The sequence below is a fragment of the Schistocerca gregaria genome, chromosome 9 (genome assembly GCF_023897955.1).
Source record: "Schistocerca gregaria isolate iqSchGreg1 chromosome 9, iqSchGreg1.2, whole genome shotgun sequence".
Classification (NCBI taxonomy): Eukaryota; Metazoa; Arthropoda; class Insecta; order Orthoptera; family Acrididae; genus Schistocerca; species Schistocerca gregaria.
The window spans coordinates 237288904-237303923 of record NC_064928.1 but is presented as its reverse complement, the minus strand read 5'-3'; the positions used below and the strand labels follow the sequence as shown (position 1 = coordinate 237303923).

General features: G+C 44.2%; 1 protein-coding gene across 1 annotated transcript in view; it reads left to right on the top strand.

Moving 5' to 3' along the window:
* The window catches only part of LOC126291866 (uncharacterized), a 57765-nt gene that overhangs the window by 21313 nt on the left and 21432 nt on the right, over nt 1–15020 (top strand). Inside the window, exon 3 of the mRNA XM_049985587.1 lies at nt 5033–7284. Coding sequence (XP_049841544.1) covers nt 5033–7284 — 2252 coding nt within the window. The remainder of the gene's footprint in view (nt 1–5032; nt 7285–15020) is intronic.

Below are 15020 nucleotides of genomic sequence, written 5' to 3'. Positions count from 1 at the left end.
TGTCAGCTAGCTGTCTCTTGGGCAAACTGGATTTTCTTGTCTTCCGTGACATTAGTGGAATTGTTACGAGCTCCAAGGCTCTCGGGTCCACAGTGAGTCTTCTAGGCAGAACTCCAGCAACAAGGAATAATTTCCTAAACAGCAAGTGTCACAAAGGGAAGTCAGCCTCACTCACATCAGATGCACAAGAAAACAGAAAATTTTCCGTTCAATATGCAGTTACATAGTGACTACTAAACCACTAATAAAAACACTTACTAGAAGTTACGACCAACCTTTGTTGGTTGGAAGGACTGGTTTCGCAAAATATAGCTTTGAAGATATTTATGACAATATTAGTGACCACAATATCTTGTCATTGCAGTTTCAGCAAATCGCAAATGACAAAAATTACTTACTATCAGTAGAATGTGAAACGACTGCTAAATTTGACTTAGATGACGTAATTGGTGAGTTTGCTTCACCTAAGGAAAGGAATTGCAGGAATTACTGTCGATAGAATGTGAAATAACTGCTAAATTTGACTTTGATAAGTTTGCTTCACCCAAAGCAAGGAACTGCGAAGTAAAATTATAATAAAAACACGATTCCCTGAAAAGTGTATTTTCCCAACTCCACTTATTATTATGCATCATACTAAAACCAATGTGCAGTTGCTGCCAGAAATGATTAAATGTATATTTTGGTTTACTTTCAACTGTTTTAGACAGTTTATACAACTTGTAATTTATATACTGCAATAATACATTTAATTTGTTGTGCACAGTATATTATATCAATCTGGTTTGGTCAAGCAGTATTATTAAACCTAATTACAAAAGTGTATGATTTGCTGAATCTCTCTATAAAAATTGCTGAAAGGATTATTTACAGGTGGCGGGGGTGTAGTGAGTTTTCTGTGCACATTGGAGGCACAGATGGGTACTTGATACTTTTGCATGATGTTCCTGAAATATTGATGGTGCCTCCCTGTGCTGTCTGATGGGTCTGCATTCAGTTTTTCAACTCAATTTAATCTTTTGTCCACATTTTCCTTGTGGAACAAAATTATAGTCTTCCTCATTATTTAATATCTGACTTTCACACCATTTGGATATTTGCACCCTTTTGCTCTCTCTCTCTCTCTCTCTCTCTCTCTCTCTCTCTCTCTCTCTCTCTCTCAACAGTATATTTCTTGTTATAAGACATTTGCAGAGGCAAATTTTGCAGGGGAAAGGTCAGTTTTCAGTCCACAATCTCAAAAATTTATATGTGGAATAGAATAGCCCCTGAAACGTTAATACATATATATGAAATACTGATAAATGCTTTTAAGTTGTTTAAACAGGCTTGACTTCTGTAACACCTAGATTACATTTTTAATGAAAGAAATACGTGTAAGAAACTATTCATAATGCATCAAAGAACACTTGACAAAAAATTGAATTGGTCAAGCTGTGTTAGTAATGCTGTTTCATAGCAAAAGTAATAAATTCATCAAAGCAATGAAGTACAAAGACTTTATAAACATTTTAGGAGGCAAGAAGTATATAATACCTTATAGCTATACCATTTTGGAGTGAAGAAAAATGGCAATTCCCTAAATTTCAAATTTGGGTCTAAAAATGTTTCACATCTCAGTAAGTCTAGTGTTATCCATATGAAATCACATTGCCAAACAATTGAAACTTCCGGTAGCAATATCAACAATGTACAAAAAGACAGATTGCTACTTACCTTAAAGAGGACATGTCAAGTTGCAGACAGGCACAATTAAAATACACACACAGCTTTCAGCCACGCCCTTCATCAGTGAAAACACACACACCAACTCCACCATCTTGGGAGCTGGTGGTCCTGTGTGTGGGAGGTGTGTGTGCGCTTGCGCGCGCGTGTGTGTGTGTGTGTGTGTGTGTGTGTGTGTGTGTGTGTGTGTGTGTTTTTTTCACTGACGGAGGCTGTGGCTGAAAGCTATATGTAAGTGTCTTATTTGTCTGCAACTTGACATGTCTTCTCTACGGTAAGTAGCAATCTGCCTTTTCGTACATTGTTGAAATTACATGGTCAATTATGCTAGTTTTTTATTTTTATTTTTTATTTGCTTGTTTTTGTCTTAGTGGATGTATCTTAAGTTATGTTTTTCAGTTTTCTAAATTTCATTATTTTCTCTTTTTTCCGTTTTTTCTTTGCATGTAAACTTTTATTCTTGTTAAGGTTCTGTTGAATTGTTGGTTTTTGCTGTGATGTTGACTTTGTGTTGTTAGTGACATACATTTTTGTTGTTTATTTTATTTTATTTCCATTAGACTTATGTATCACTGAATTGCTGGTGCTGTAATGCATTCTTTACTAATTCCTAACTATATGTTCCTGATAAATGGAATTCTCCTCTATTAGCCTGCTATGATATTCAGTTCAGCAATGTGTATTGTGGGCTATAATGATACACAAAGAATAACTGGACTTTACAACATTGATGGAGCAACTCTGGTGTATAGTCAGTGCAGCATACATCTGAACCACTCATTGCTCAAAATATTGACTTTTCCTTGCATATCATGTGACTGTACTACAATTTAATATGAGGCAGTGCTGTCAGTCACATAAACTTACCCCAACACTTGATTCGTAAAGAGCACCAGAACACTATTTTGGGCAGTGTCGGATGTCTGAGGTCTCATCTCGTGAAACACTCCAGTGAACACCCTCTGTGTGTATCCATTCTGTCGACATGACAGAAACAGTACTGTAAATATTCTTTGAAAGAGAGAAAATATGTTTGGACCTGTCTCAGGAAACACGCCCATTATATTTTCATCCTCAGTAGTAACTGAGATATCTTTAAGTTTAAGTGTACTGTTAAGAATGGAAAGGTATATCGACTCTGCAGCAATTCCTTCTTTTGTGTCCTCTCTTTTATTTTTGTAACCAAACCGTGCAACATGGCATACAAACTATCAAATGTTCCTCAGTCCTGTATGATCGGTGGACTTGGCTAGCATTTCTTTCCCCGTCAAAGTTACTCATTTAGGCTTATTTATGATACCGATTTCCATTGTCAGCAAAAGGAGCTGTTCCAGTGTCATGAATAAATACGTTACCAGAATAAGAGCAGACTGAGTGTCAATCACTGTGCTACACTTGCAATGATTATTCCCCATTCTGAAGATTGGTTTTCATTTTATACACACTCTGAGCTCCTCAATGCGACCCACTGTATCATTTTACTTGGAGATAATGAAAATAAGTTACCAGTAAGATCTCTACGAGAATATTGCGAAATGCACATTTGAATACTTTTAATGAGTCACAGAAAATACCAGTTGACAATATTTTGTCATTTAAATTTTGTAGAATCTTATTTCTGAAATCCAAAATAGCATGTTCTTTGGAGACACCATTTTGAAATTGAAATTGAGGCTGATTGAGTTTATTGTTTAGAGAGGAGTGTGTTACAGTTGTCGCATACTGACTACCTTCAAGGAGGAGGTGGTGGTTGTTAATAATCTGTCTTATTACCTTTCTTGTAAATGGTTCTCACTGATATGTATTTCAACCTGTGCGGAAATACCCCTGTGATAGGAATGTATCACATACAAATTGTGATCGAAAAGTAATGCAACTTTCTTAATTTTACAGGCTTCATATATCTGATTTTCAATTTAAAAAAAAAAAAAAAATGCTGTTGTTGGTACACATGCTCCCAACACATAACTTTCAGTTATTTTGAATATTTAGTTTACTGTTGAGAGTTGAAAAGGTTATACGTGTTTGCAAGGGCTTTGTGAATTTTTTCTTTTGAAAAAGATAGATAAAAGAAATTTCACTGAATCTTGCTTCAAAAATGGAAGAAAAGTGCAGCAGCACATTAGAAATTTTGACTGTGGCTTTTGGCAAATATACTACAAGTAAGACGATATTTTAAGAGTGGTGTAAACATTTCAAAGAGTGTCGAGAAGACATCAGTAATGATGACTGCCCTGGACACCCTAGAACATCAATTGCTGATGACCTTGTGGTAGAAGTAAAGAAAATGGTTCTAGAAAATTGCCAAATCATCATTGGAGAGATTGCTGATAATGTCAGCATATCCTTTAGCTCGTGCCAAGCAATTTTTTCAGATGTTTTGGGAATGAAACTTCTAGTGGCAAAGTTTGTTCCAAAATTGTTGGATTTCAACCAGAAATGACGTCGCATAAACATCACTCAAGAGTTTCCGAATAAAGTTGCCAATGACCCAGAACTTCTAAAGAATGTTATAACAGGTGACGAAATGTGGGTATACATGCTGAAACTGAAATCCAATCGTCCAGCAGAAACTGCCTGAAGAGCCGAGACCTAAAATAATTCGATCAATTATGAAGGTTGTTCTCACTGTTTTCATTGATTACAATGGGATAGTGCATCATGAATTCCTGCCTTACAGTAGTATGATCAGTAAGAATTACTACCTGGAAGTTATGTGCCATTTGTGTGTACCAATCTGAAGAAAATTACCAGAATTGTGGCAACACCACTTGTGGACATTGCTTCTCGATTATCCTCCCGCTCACAACTCAATGCTTGTTCCTCATTTTATGGCAAAAAATAAAACCGTAACGTTGCCTCAGCCACTGTAATCACCTAACATGGTCCCCTGGGACTTCTTTCTTTTCCCAGGGGTTAGGAGAACTGTGCAAGGACGTCATTGTGCAACTGTTGATGAGGTAAAAACAGAATCATTGTAGAAACTGAACACCATAACAAAAAGTGAGTTCCAGAAATTGTTTCTAAATTGGAAAAAGTGCTGGCACAAGTACATTATATCAGAGATGGATTAGTTACGATGGAACAGAGACGTTGTTGATGAACAAATAAGGTTCTTTAAGGAAAAAAATTCTCGTTCCTGTTTGATCACATCATGTACATGACAGAATAAATTGAATATTAGTGAAGAACTGTAATGTTTAGAATCTCAGCTGGCCACTCAGTGGCCTGAATATACTCTTATAGTCTGTTTTTCTGGTATTTTAATCCTTGTTTGTTGATTTAATATCTCGTGTGTTGTTTTTAGTCGGCTGCTGACCCACGTCCACCTCATCCCTGAGCCGATTATAGACAGAGGGCCAGTACAATACGGTCCTCCGTCCCCAGCAAAACGACGTGTGGTGCAGCAGCAGCAGCCACAGACACGTGAGGTGTGTCCACGTCTGCTGCTGCATACGCCTGAGGTGCGTCCGCGTGTGCTGCTGCATACGCCTGAGATGCGTCCGCGTCTGCTGCTGCGTACGCCTGAGGTGCGGCCACCTCTGCTGCAGACACCTGAGGCGCGGTCGATTCTGATGCAGACATCTGAGGCCGAGGCGCCTCTACTGAAGATACCTCAGCCCCGGCGGCCTCTGCTGCAGGCACCTGAGATGCGGGCACCTCTGTTGCAAACACGTGATGCACGGCGGCCTCTGCTGCAGACGCATGAGGTGCAGCCGCTTGTGTTGCAAACACCTGATGCGCGGCTGCCTCTGCTTCAGGCACCTGAGGCACAGGCAGCACTTGAGGTGCGGTCACCTCTGCTGCAAACACCTGAAGTGCGTCCGCCTCTTCTCCAAACGCCTGAGGTGCGGGAGCCTCTGCTGCAGACACCTGATGTGCGGGAGCCTCTGCTGCAGACACCTGATGTGCGGGAGCCTCTGCTGCAGACACCTGATGTGCGGGAGCCTCTGCTGCAGACACCTGATGTGCGGGAGCCTCTGCTGCAGACACCTGATGTGCGGGAGCCTCTGCTGCAGACACCTGATGTGCGGGAGCCTCTGCTGCAGGCGCCTGATGCGCGGGAGCCTCTGCTGCAGGCGCCTGATGCGCGGGAGCCTCTGCTGCAGGCGCCTGATGCGCGGCTGCCTCTGCTGCAGGCGCCTGATGCGCGGCCGCCTCTGCTGGAGATGCCTGATGTGCGGCCGCCTCTGCTGGAGATGCCTGATGTGCGGCCGCCTCTGCTGGAGATGCCTGATGTGCGGCCGCCTCTACTGGAGATGCCTGATGTACGGCCGCCTCTGCTGGAGACGCCTGATGTGCGGCCGCCTCTGCTGGAGACGCCTGATGTGCGGCCGCCTCTGCTGCAGACGCCTGAGGTGCGGGAACCTCTGCTGCAGACACCTGGGTTGCGGGAACCTCTGCTGCAGACACCTGGGTTGCGGGAGCCTCTGCTGCAGACACCTGAGGTGCGGGAGCCTCTGCTGCAGACACCTGAGGTGCGGGAGCCTCTGCTGCAGACACCTGAGGTGCGGGAGCCTCTGCTGCAGACACCTGAGGTGCGGGAGCCTCTGCTGCAGACACCTGAGGTGCGGGAGCCTCTGCTGCAGACACCTGAGGTGCGGGAGCCTCTGCTGCAGACACCTGAGGTGCGGGAGCCTCTGCTGCAGACAACTGAGGCGCGGCCGCCTCTGCTGCAGACAACTGAGGCGCGGCCGCCTCTGCTGCAGACACCTGACGTGCGGCCGCCTCTGCTGCAGACACCTGACGTGCGGCCGCCTCTGCTGCAGACACCTGACGTGCGGCCGCCTCTGCTGCAGACACCTGACGTGCGGCCGCCTCTGCTGCAGGCGCCTGACGTGCGGCCGCCTCTGCTGCAGGCGCCTGACGTGCGGCCGCCTCTGCTGCAGGCGCCTGACGTGCGGCCGCCTCTGCTGCAGGCGCCTGACGTGCGGCCGCCTCTGCTGCAGGCGCCCGACGTGCGGCCGCCTCTGCTGCAGGCGCCCGACGTGCGGCCGCCTCTGCTGCAGGCGCCCGACGTGCGGCCGCCTCTGCTGCAGGCGCCCGACGTGCGGCCGCCTCTGCTGCAGGCGCCCGATTCGCGGCCGCCTCTGCTGCAGGCGCCCGATTCGCGGCCGCATCTGCTGGAGGCGCCCGATTCGCGGCCGCATCTGCTGGAGGCGCCCGATGCGCGGCCGCATCTGCTGGAGGCGCCCGATGCGCGGCCGCATCTGCTGGAGGCGCCCGATGCGCGGCCGCATCTGCTGGAGGCGCCCGATGCGCGGCCGCATCTGCTGGAGGCGCCCGATGCGAGGCCGCATCTGCTGGAGGTGCCCGATGCGAGGCCGCATCTGCTGGAGGCGCCCGATGCGAGGCCACGTCTGCTGCAAATACCTGAGGTGCGTTCACCTCTTCTGCGAACGCCTGATGCGCGGACGGCTCTGCAGCAGACATTTAAGGCGCGGCCGTCTCTGCTGCGGACACAGCTGCTAGTGCAGCAGAGCCAACATCCGGCCGTGACACAGGGCCCTATGACAACTGTAGCTACGCCGCAAGTGACGAACACAGTCACAGAGGCAGGTAAGTGAATTCTTCATGATGAGAGTGTTGTGAGATGCAATAGCTGTTATCACAGTTATTGCTTTGTTGCTTCTTATTTTTTTCTTTTTAGGATAGTGAAGTTTGCTATTTCTGTTAACAGAAAATCGATTTCTACATCTCTACCCAACAGAACCACCTTACAGTGTGTGGCAGGGAGTACTCTGTGCACCACTGTTACTTTCTCCTTTTTGTATTCCAGTCATCGATGGTTTGCGGATAAGCCTCTGTGTGAGCTCCAATCTCTCTAATGTTATTGTTGTGGTCTTTTTTTGAGATACATGTAGGAAGAAGTGTCATACAGTTGACCTTCCTAGGTATATAAGCTGCCAGAGTTTTAAAAGTGAACCACACCTTGATGTAGAATGCCTCCCTTCGTTGTCTGCCATTGGAGCTGGCTGCGAGTGTCCGTGATACTATCGTGCTTACTAAATGGATTCTTAATGAAATGTGCTGCTCTTCTTTGAATCTTCTTAGTTTCATCTGTCAGTTTTATCTGGCACAGATCTCAAACTAATGAGTAGTATTCCAGTATTGGTAGAACTAGGATTCTGAAAGCTGCCACCTTTGTGGGAGGGCTACACTTTCTTCGAAGTTCTTCCAACAATTCTGTCTCACATCTGCTTAATTGCGATTAGTTTCACTTCTCACTCCGTACACATTCTCCTAGATATTTTACAGATGTGACTGCTTCCAGTGATTGCTTTGCAGTTGTAAGATTGTACAATAAAGGGCCGACTGCCGATCACCACACTGAGCGTCGATCTCTGCTGCCCTCCCAAATTTTGCTAAAATTTTCTAGCTTTGCAATTTCTCTGTATACGACAGCATCATCAACAAAAATTCTAACCGAACTTTTGACATTATCTGCTAGGTCATTTATAGATTTTTATTGTGTAAGCTTCTGATCTATTTTGGATCCCTCATAGGTCTCTTACATCTTTTGATACCCCAGTCATCCAGATGTCTATCTGATGCTCTAAACCAGAGGTTCCCAAAAAAATTTTCTCGAGGGACCCCTCATCCAGCATGATTGGTACCATGTCATATCAGAGTATCGAGTACCTAAAAAAGGCAAATTAAGAGTCTTTTTATACTTTTTTCTATTTTTGGTACTTAGGAAAAACATTGACATACTCATTATTGAAAAAATATTGAGCTTAGAACTTTTTCAATTTAGCCATCATTGTTATTGGTAAATTTTTGATTATTGCTCAAAATCTTCGTCTTCAGATCTGGGAGTTTAGTATAACAAACTCCTTAAAAAAATAAAAATTGAGTATGAACTGAAAATGACAGAAAAAATTAAAATTGAGTGTATTGGTGTTTCAAGTGTACTACACTTGAAGTTGCTTTGAGTAGAAACGTGTGAAAAATAAGAAAACACTAATTTCATTCAAGGTATTACTTTTTTTGAAAAAATGCATTTACAACAGAGTACTCCATCAGTATACAGTTAGTTTTAATTTTCAGTTCTTAATGAGGTGAGTTCAGTCTGACCTTTGAGTCCATTATTTCTGAAATATTAGGTTCCAAACTTCAAACTTTCACTCTGAAATCCGACCACATGTTGAGCCGATTCCTATATTTGTTTTTCATGAAACACATAGAAGAAAATGCTTGCTCACACCAATATGTAGTTGCAAATGGAATGACCTTTTCCTTGCCTGATCTCCAAGTTTCTTGTAGTACTTACGTGCTGATGCCCAGAAGTCTGTAATTTTATCACCGATGAAAATGTTTATCACCGTACCACAGCTGGACAGATCCACAAGTTGATCTTGCTCTTCTTCAGTGAGGCCTTGGATTTTGTCTATTTCTTCACAGCTGAAGGGATTTCGAATCCCTCTGTCGTCAGGGTCAGGTTCAGGGAAATACTCTCTAAAAGTTGTGGCTGGGCTGCATAGATACTCGGCTACATTGATCTTGATCTGGTCAGGCAAACTCTCCTCTTATGACTCCAAGAATTGTTTTAAAGTAGAAAAGTTAGTTAGTGACTCTTTTCTATCCTTGATGCCTAGATCTGACACTTTTTGCCCATAGCACTAATTTTATCCTCAACTTTGAACATGTCTAAATTTTTTCCTTGTAAAATCAAGTTTAACACATTCAGTTGTTCAAACACATCAGCTAAGTACGCAACTGAGCAAAGCCAAGAGAAGTTAGTGAGAAGATCTGCGTACTTTGTATCAAGAAGGAAGACACTAACCTTGTCTCTAAGTTCAGAAAATCTTGACTATCCTACCTCAAGAAAGCCATCTTACTTCCGTATGGATAAGAAGTTGCTCACGCTCACTTCCGATCTCTTTATACAACAAAGACAATAGTCTGTATTGCAGATGTCTAGTTTTAATGTAGTTGATGATTTGAACTTCTTTGTTAAGTATTTTTTGCAAAGGTTCAGGCAATCTTCTGGCTACTAAGGCTTCACGATTGATACTACAGTGAGTCCATTTCACCTCAGGGGCTACAGATTTTTTTTTTCCCCCAGCCATTGACATTGCTCTATCTGTCGACATCCTTACACTTTTTTCCAGGTGACATCGTGTTCATTGAGATAATTATTTAGTGCAGTAAAAATATCGTCTGCTGTTGTACGCAGTTGTTCGCATGAAAAAAGAAAATCTTTGAACACTTGGTCCTCCCATAAGAGTCGCGCGAAAACCAACATTATAGCTTTTTTTGAAATGTCTGTGCTTCCATCCAGTTGTAGAGCATACATGTCACTCGTGCAAAGTCTAACCAGCAATGTTTCTTTGATGTTAACTGCCATGTCAGTAATTTGTCTCTGAACAGTATTATTTGAGAGCCGGACAGTTCCTATTACCTAACATTCTCTTGCAAAGTATTATTGCTGATGGCAGTATAAGTTCCCCAGCAATTCTGTGGTTTTCCCCACATTTAGCAACAAGCTGAGCCACCTCCTAAGACACAAGGGCTGCATTTTCATTTACATTTGCACCACAGTGTTTGGTAATTGTTTTATGAGATGTTTTCAACATTCCTAATTTATTTTTGAAAAAAATCTAATGACTTACTTTTTGTACTCAGAGTGCTTTGTTTCAAGATGGCGCTGGAGTTTTGCTGGTTTCATACATTCATTCGAAAGGCTTTCATAGCAAATTATACATTGAGGTTTAGGCTGTTGCTCAGGTCTGGTGAACGTAAAACTGATTTCCAGGTAATCAAAGCTATATTTTTTTAATTTTTCCAGTAAGCTTAACACTGATCTTGGAAGGGTTAGGTTCAAGGGACGCCGACGATTTAGGTTCAGTGGCCACTGACAACTTCGGTTCGAGAGTCTCTGACTTACTTGCTTAAACATCAAAAGCATTATCTTCTTCTTAATCTGTAGGCCTTTCTCATTTTAACGAACACTTTTTAACCAATGGTCCATGTTTAACCATGTGAACTGTAGCTTCCGTGAAAAACAACGCTTTACAAACACTAATGTTTTAAACTTCCTGGCAGATTAAAACTGTGTGCCCGACCGAGACTCGAACTCGGGACCTTTGCCTTTCGCGGGCAAGTGCTCTACCAACTGAGCTACCGAAGCACGACTCAGGTCCGGTACTCACAGCTTTACTTCTGCCAGTATCCGTCTCCTACCTTCCAAACTTTACAGAAGCTCTTCTGCGAACCTAGCAGAACTAGCACTCCTGAAAGAAAGGATACTGCGGAGACATGGCTTAGCCACAGCCTGGGGGATGTTTCCAGAATGAGATTTTCACTCTGCAGCGGAGTGTGCGCTGATATGAAACTTCCTGGCAGATTAAAACTGTGTGCCCGACCGAGACTCGAACTCGGGACCTTTGCCTTTCGCGGGCAAGTGCTCTACCAACTGAGCTACCGAAGCACGACTCAGGTCCGGTACTCACAGCTTTACTTCTGCCAGTATCCGTCTCCTACCTTCCAAACTTTACAGAAGCTCTTCTGCGAACCTAGCAGAAGTAGCACTCCTGAAAGAAAGGATACTGCGGAGACATGGCTTAGCCACAGCCTGGGGGATGTTTCCAGAATGAGATTTTCACTCTGCAGCGGAGTGTGCGCTGATATGAAACTTCCTAGCATATTAAAACTGTGTGCCCGACCGAGTCTCGAACTCGGGACCTTTGCCTTTCGCGGGCAAGTGCTCTACCAACTGAGCTACCGAAGCACGACTCAGGTCCGGTACTCACAGCTTTACTTCTGCCAGTATCCGTCTCCTACCTTCCAAACTTTACAGAAGCTCTTCTGCGAACCTAGCAGAACTAGCACTCCTGAAAGAAAGGATACTGCGGAGACATGGCTTAGCCACAGCCTGGGGGATGTTTCCAGAATGAGATTTTCACTCTGCAGCGGAGTGTGCGCTGATATGAAACTTCCTGGCAGATTAAAACTGTGTGCCCGACCGAGACTCGAACTCGGGACCTTTGCCTTTCGCGGGCAAGTGCTCTACCAACTGAGCTACCGAAGCACGACTCAGGTCCGGTACTCACAGCTTTACTTCTGCCAGTATCCGTCTCCTACCTTCCAAACTTTACAGAAGCTCTTCTGCGAACCTAGCAGAACTAGCACTCCTGAAAGAAAGGATACTGCGGAGACATGGCTTAGCCACAGCCTGGGGGATGTTTCCAGAATGAGATTTTCACTCTGCAGCGGAGTGTGCGCTGATATGAAACTTCCTGGCAGATTAAAACTGTGTGCCCGACCGAGACTCGAACTCGGGACCTTTGCCTTTCGCGGGCAAGTGCTCTACCAACTGAGCTACCGAAGCACGACTCAGGTCCGGTACTCACAGCTTTACTTCTGCCAGTATCCGTCTCCTACCTTCCAAACTTTACAGAAGCTCTTCTGCGAACCTAGCAGAACTAGCACTCCTGAAAGAAAGGATACTGCGGAGACATGGCTTAGCCACAGCCTGGGGGATGTTTCCAGAATGAGATTTTCACTCTGCAGCGGAGTGTGCGCTGATATGAAAGTTTGGAAGGTAGGAGACGGATACTGGCAGAAGTAAAGCTGTGAGTACCGGACCTGAGTCGTGCTTCGGTAGCTCAGTTGGTAGAGCACTTGCCCGCGAAAGGCAAAGGTCCCGAGTTCGAGTCTCGGTCGGGCACACAGTTTTAATCTGCCAGGAAGTTTCATATCAGCGCACACTCCGCTGTAGAGTGAAAATCTCATTCTGGAAACATCCCCCAGGCTGTGGCTAAGCCATGTCTCCGCAGTATCCTTTCTTTCAGGAGTGCTAGTTCTGCTAGGTTCGCAGAAGAGCTTCTGTAAAGTTTGGAAGGTAGGAGACGGATACTGGCAGAAGTAAAGCTGTGAGTACCGGACCTGAGTCGTGCTTCGGTAGCTCAGTTGGTAGAGCACTTGCCCGCGAAAGGCAAAGGTCCCGAGTTCGAGTCTCGGTCGGGCACACAGTTTTAATCTGCCAGGAAGTTTCATATCAGCGCACACTCCGCTGTAGAGTGAAAATCTCATTCTGGAAACATCCCCCAGGCTGTGGCTAAGCCATGTCTCCGCAGTATCCTTTCTTTCAGGAGTGCTAGTTCTGCTAGGTTCGCAGAAGAGCTTCTGTAAAGTTTGGAAGGTAGGAGACGGATACTGGCAGAAGTAAAGCTGTGAGTACCGGACCTGAGTCGTGCTTCGGTAGCTCAGTTGGTAGAGCACTTGCCCGCGAAAGGCAAAGGTCCCGAGTTCGAGTCTCGGTCGGGCACACAGTTTTAATCTGCCAGGAAGTTTCATATCAGCGCACACTCCGCTGCAGAGTGAAAATCTCATTCTGGAAACATCCCCCAGGCTGTGGCTAAGCCATGTCTCCGCAGTATCCTTTCTTTCAGGAGTGCTAGTTCTGCTAGGTTCGCAGAAGAGCTTCTGTAAAGTTTGGAAGGTAGGAGACGGATACTGGCAGAAGTAAAGCTGTGAGTACCGGACCTGAGTCGTGCTTCGGTAGCTCAGTTGGTAGAGCACTTGCCCGCGAAAGGCAAAGGTCCCGAGTTCGAGTCTCGGTCGGGCACACAGTTTTAATCTGCCAGGAAGTTTCATATCAGCGCACACTCCGCTGCAGAGTGAAAATCTCATTCTGGACTAATGTTTTAATTCATAATATTGAATATGTAAACAACATGGTCTGTGAAAGCACTGGCAATAAATTAATAGTGGTCGATTGTCGTCTGAAATGCGAGTTTCGGTGTAAAGTGACTGTCAGTTGTCAGCTGCAAAGAGGCAGCGCGCGCAGTCTAACAGCATACAGCAGAACTATTTGCCTCTACCTAATTCTAGTTTTTCGCTAGAGCATGCTAGTGTCAGTTGGCTCTAGGAAGGCACTAGATGCTGAAGTTAGCGTTAGCTAAAGCTCTGCTCATTCAGGAAGCGGCCAAAACAAAAAATCTGTTATCATATGAAATATATTTAATATATTTTTTATTCTAATGGCACCTTGCAGGCCCCTCTGGCATAGCTCATGGACCCCTGGGGGTCCATGGACCACCTGTTGGTAGCCACTGCTCTAAAACATTACCAAATTAGTCTAATTAATAGTGTCAAGTTTATCTTTCATTTAATTCACATTTATTATTCTCAAACACATGGTGATGAGCTTTGAAGTAATAACTTAGGGATTGCATTACAGGTTGGCAGCTCACATAGCCTGTAAGTAAACCTAACAAAAATTAACATGTCTCCATTCACAACTAAACAGATGGTTGATTAATGTACTTTAGACTGCAATAATCATTATAGCTAAAAATTTTGTAATAATCATTATAGCTAAACATTTTGATTAGCAAAGTGACTGTGTGAACATCCTGACTACCTAGATGAAGAAATTGAATAACATACTGTACTAGCAATGCTCCACCTTCGTCAGTGGTTCTCCTTCTTTTTGGTTCTGATCATCATTTCACTGTTCCGTATACAAAACTTCACCCTGTATCCTTGTACTATCCATTGGCATATGTTCAACTGCTCCCATGCTTCCTCCTCTTGTTTCCCCAAATTGTAAAATTGTGTACAAACACCATTCTCTTCATCTTTCATTCCTCAGTTACTTGTATCACTCTGGCCATTACCTCACCCATCACCCCGGTGAAGAGTGATGGCAAGAGTGCACTGCCCTGTGCCGAGCCATTATTCTGTTGCAGCCAATCTGATCTCTCTACTCCCCCTTTCATACAGCTCACAGATCCATTGTTCATTCCTCTTATCATCCATATAGTCTGCTTTCCTACACCTCCAGGAACTTCCGTACCTTGTTTCTACATATACTCTCACATGATTTTTTTTGTTTCCCGGAAGGCCATCAGTGAATCTATTTCAACATTGATAGAGGTACTCCTTGACTGTCTCTCAATGAAAATTAGATTTACTGTGGGGCATCCTATTTTGAACCCACTTTGTTGTTCTCGCAGCCTTCCTTCTATTTTTATCCAAGTGTATGTTTCTAAAACTGTCTCAAAGATCTTTGCACAGTTGTTTATCAGTGTAATTCACTGAAATGTTTTGCATTCCTTTCTATTACCCTTCTTGAAGATGAGGACAGTTATTCCCTTCTTCCTGTCTTCTTGAGTTCTTTTGTCTTTCCACACAATTTTCGTCACTTGATAGAGCCTTTGTATTCCCATCTCCTCTGCTGCTCTCATCATCTCTACATTCATCTCATCCAAAGTTGATGCATTCCTTCCTTTCATCTTTCTCAGTGCATCTTCCAATTCTCCCCAAGTTAAGTCCTTTCCTGTTTT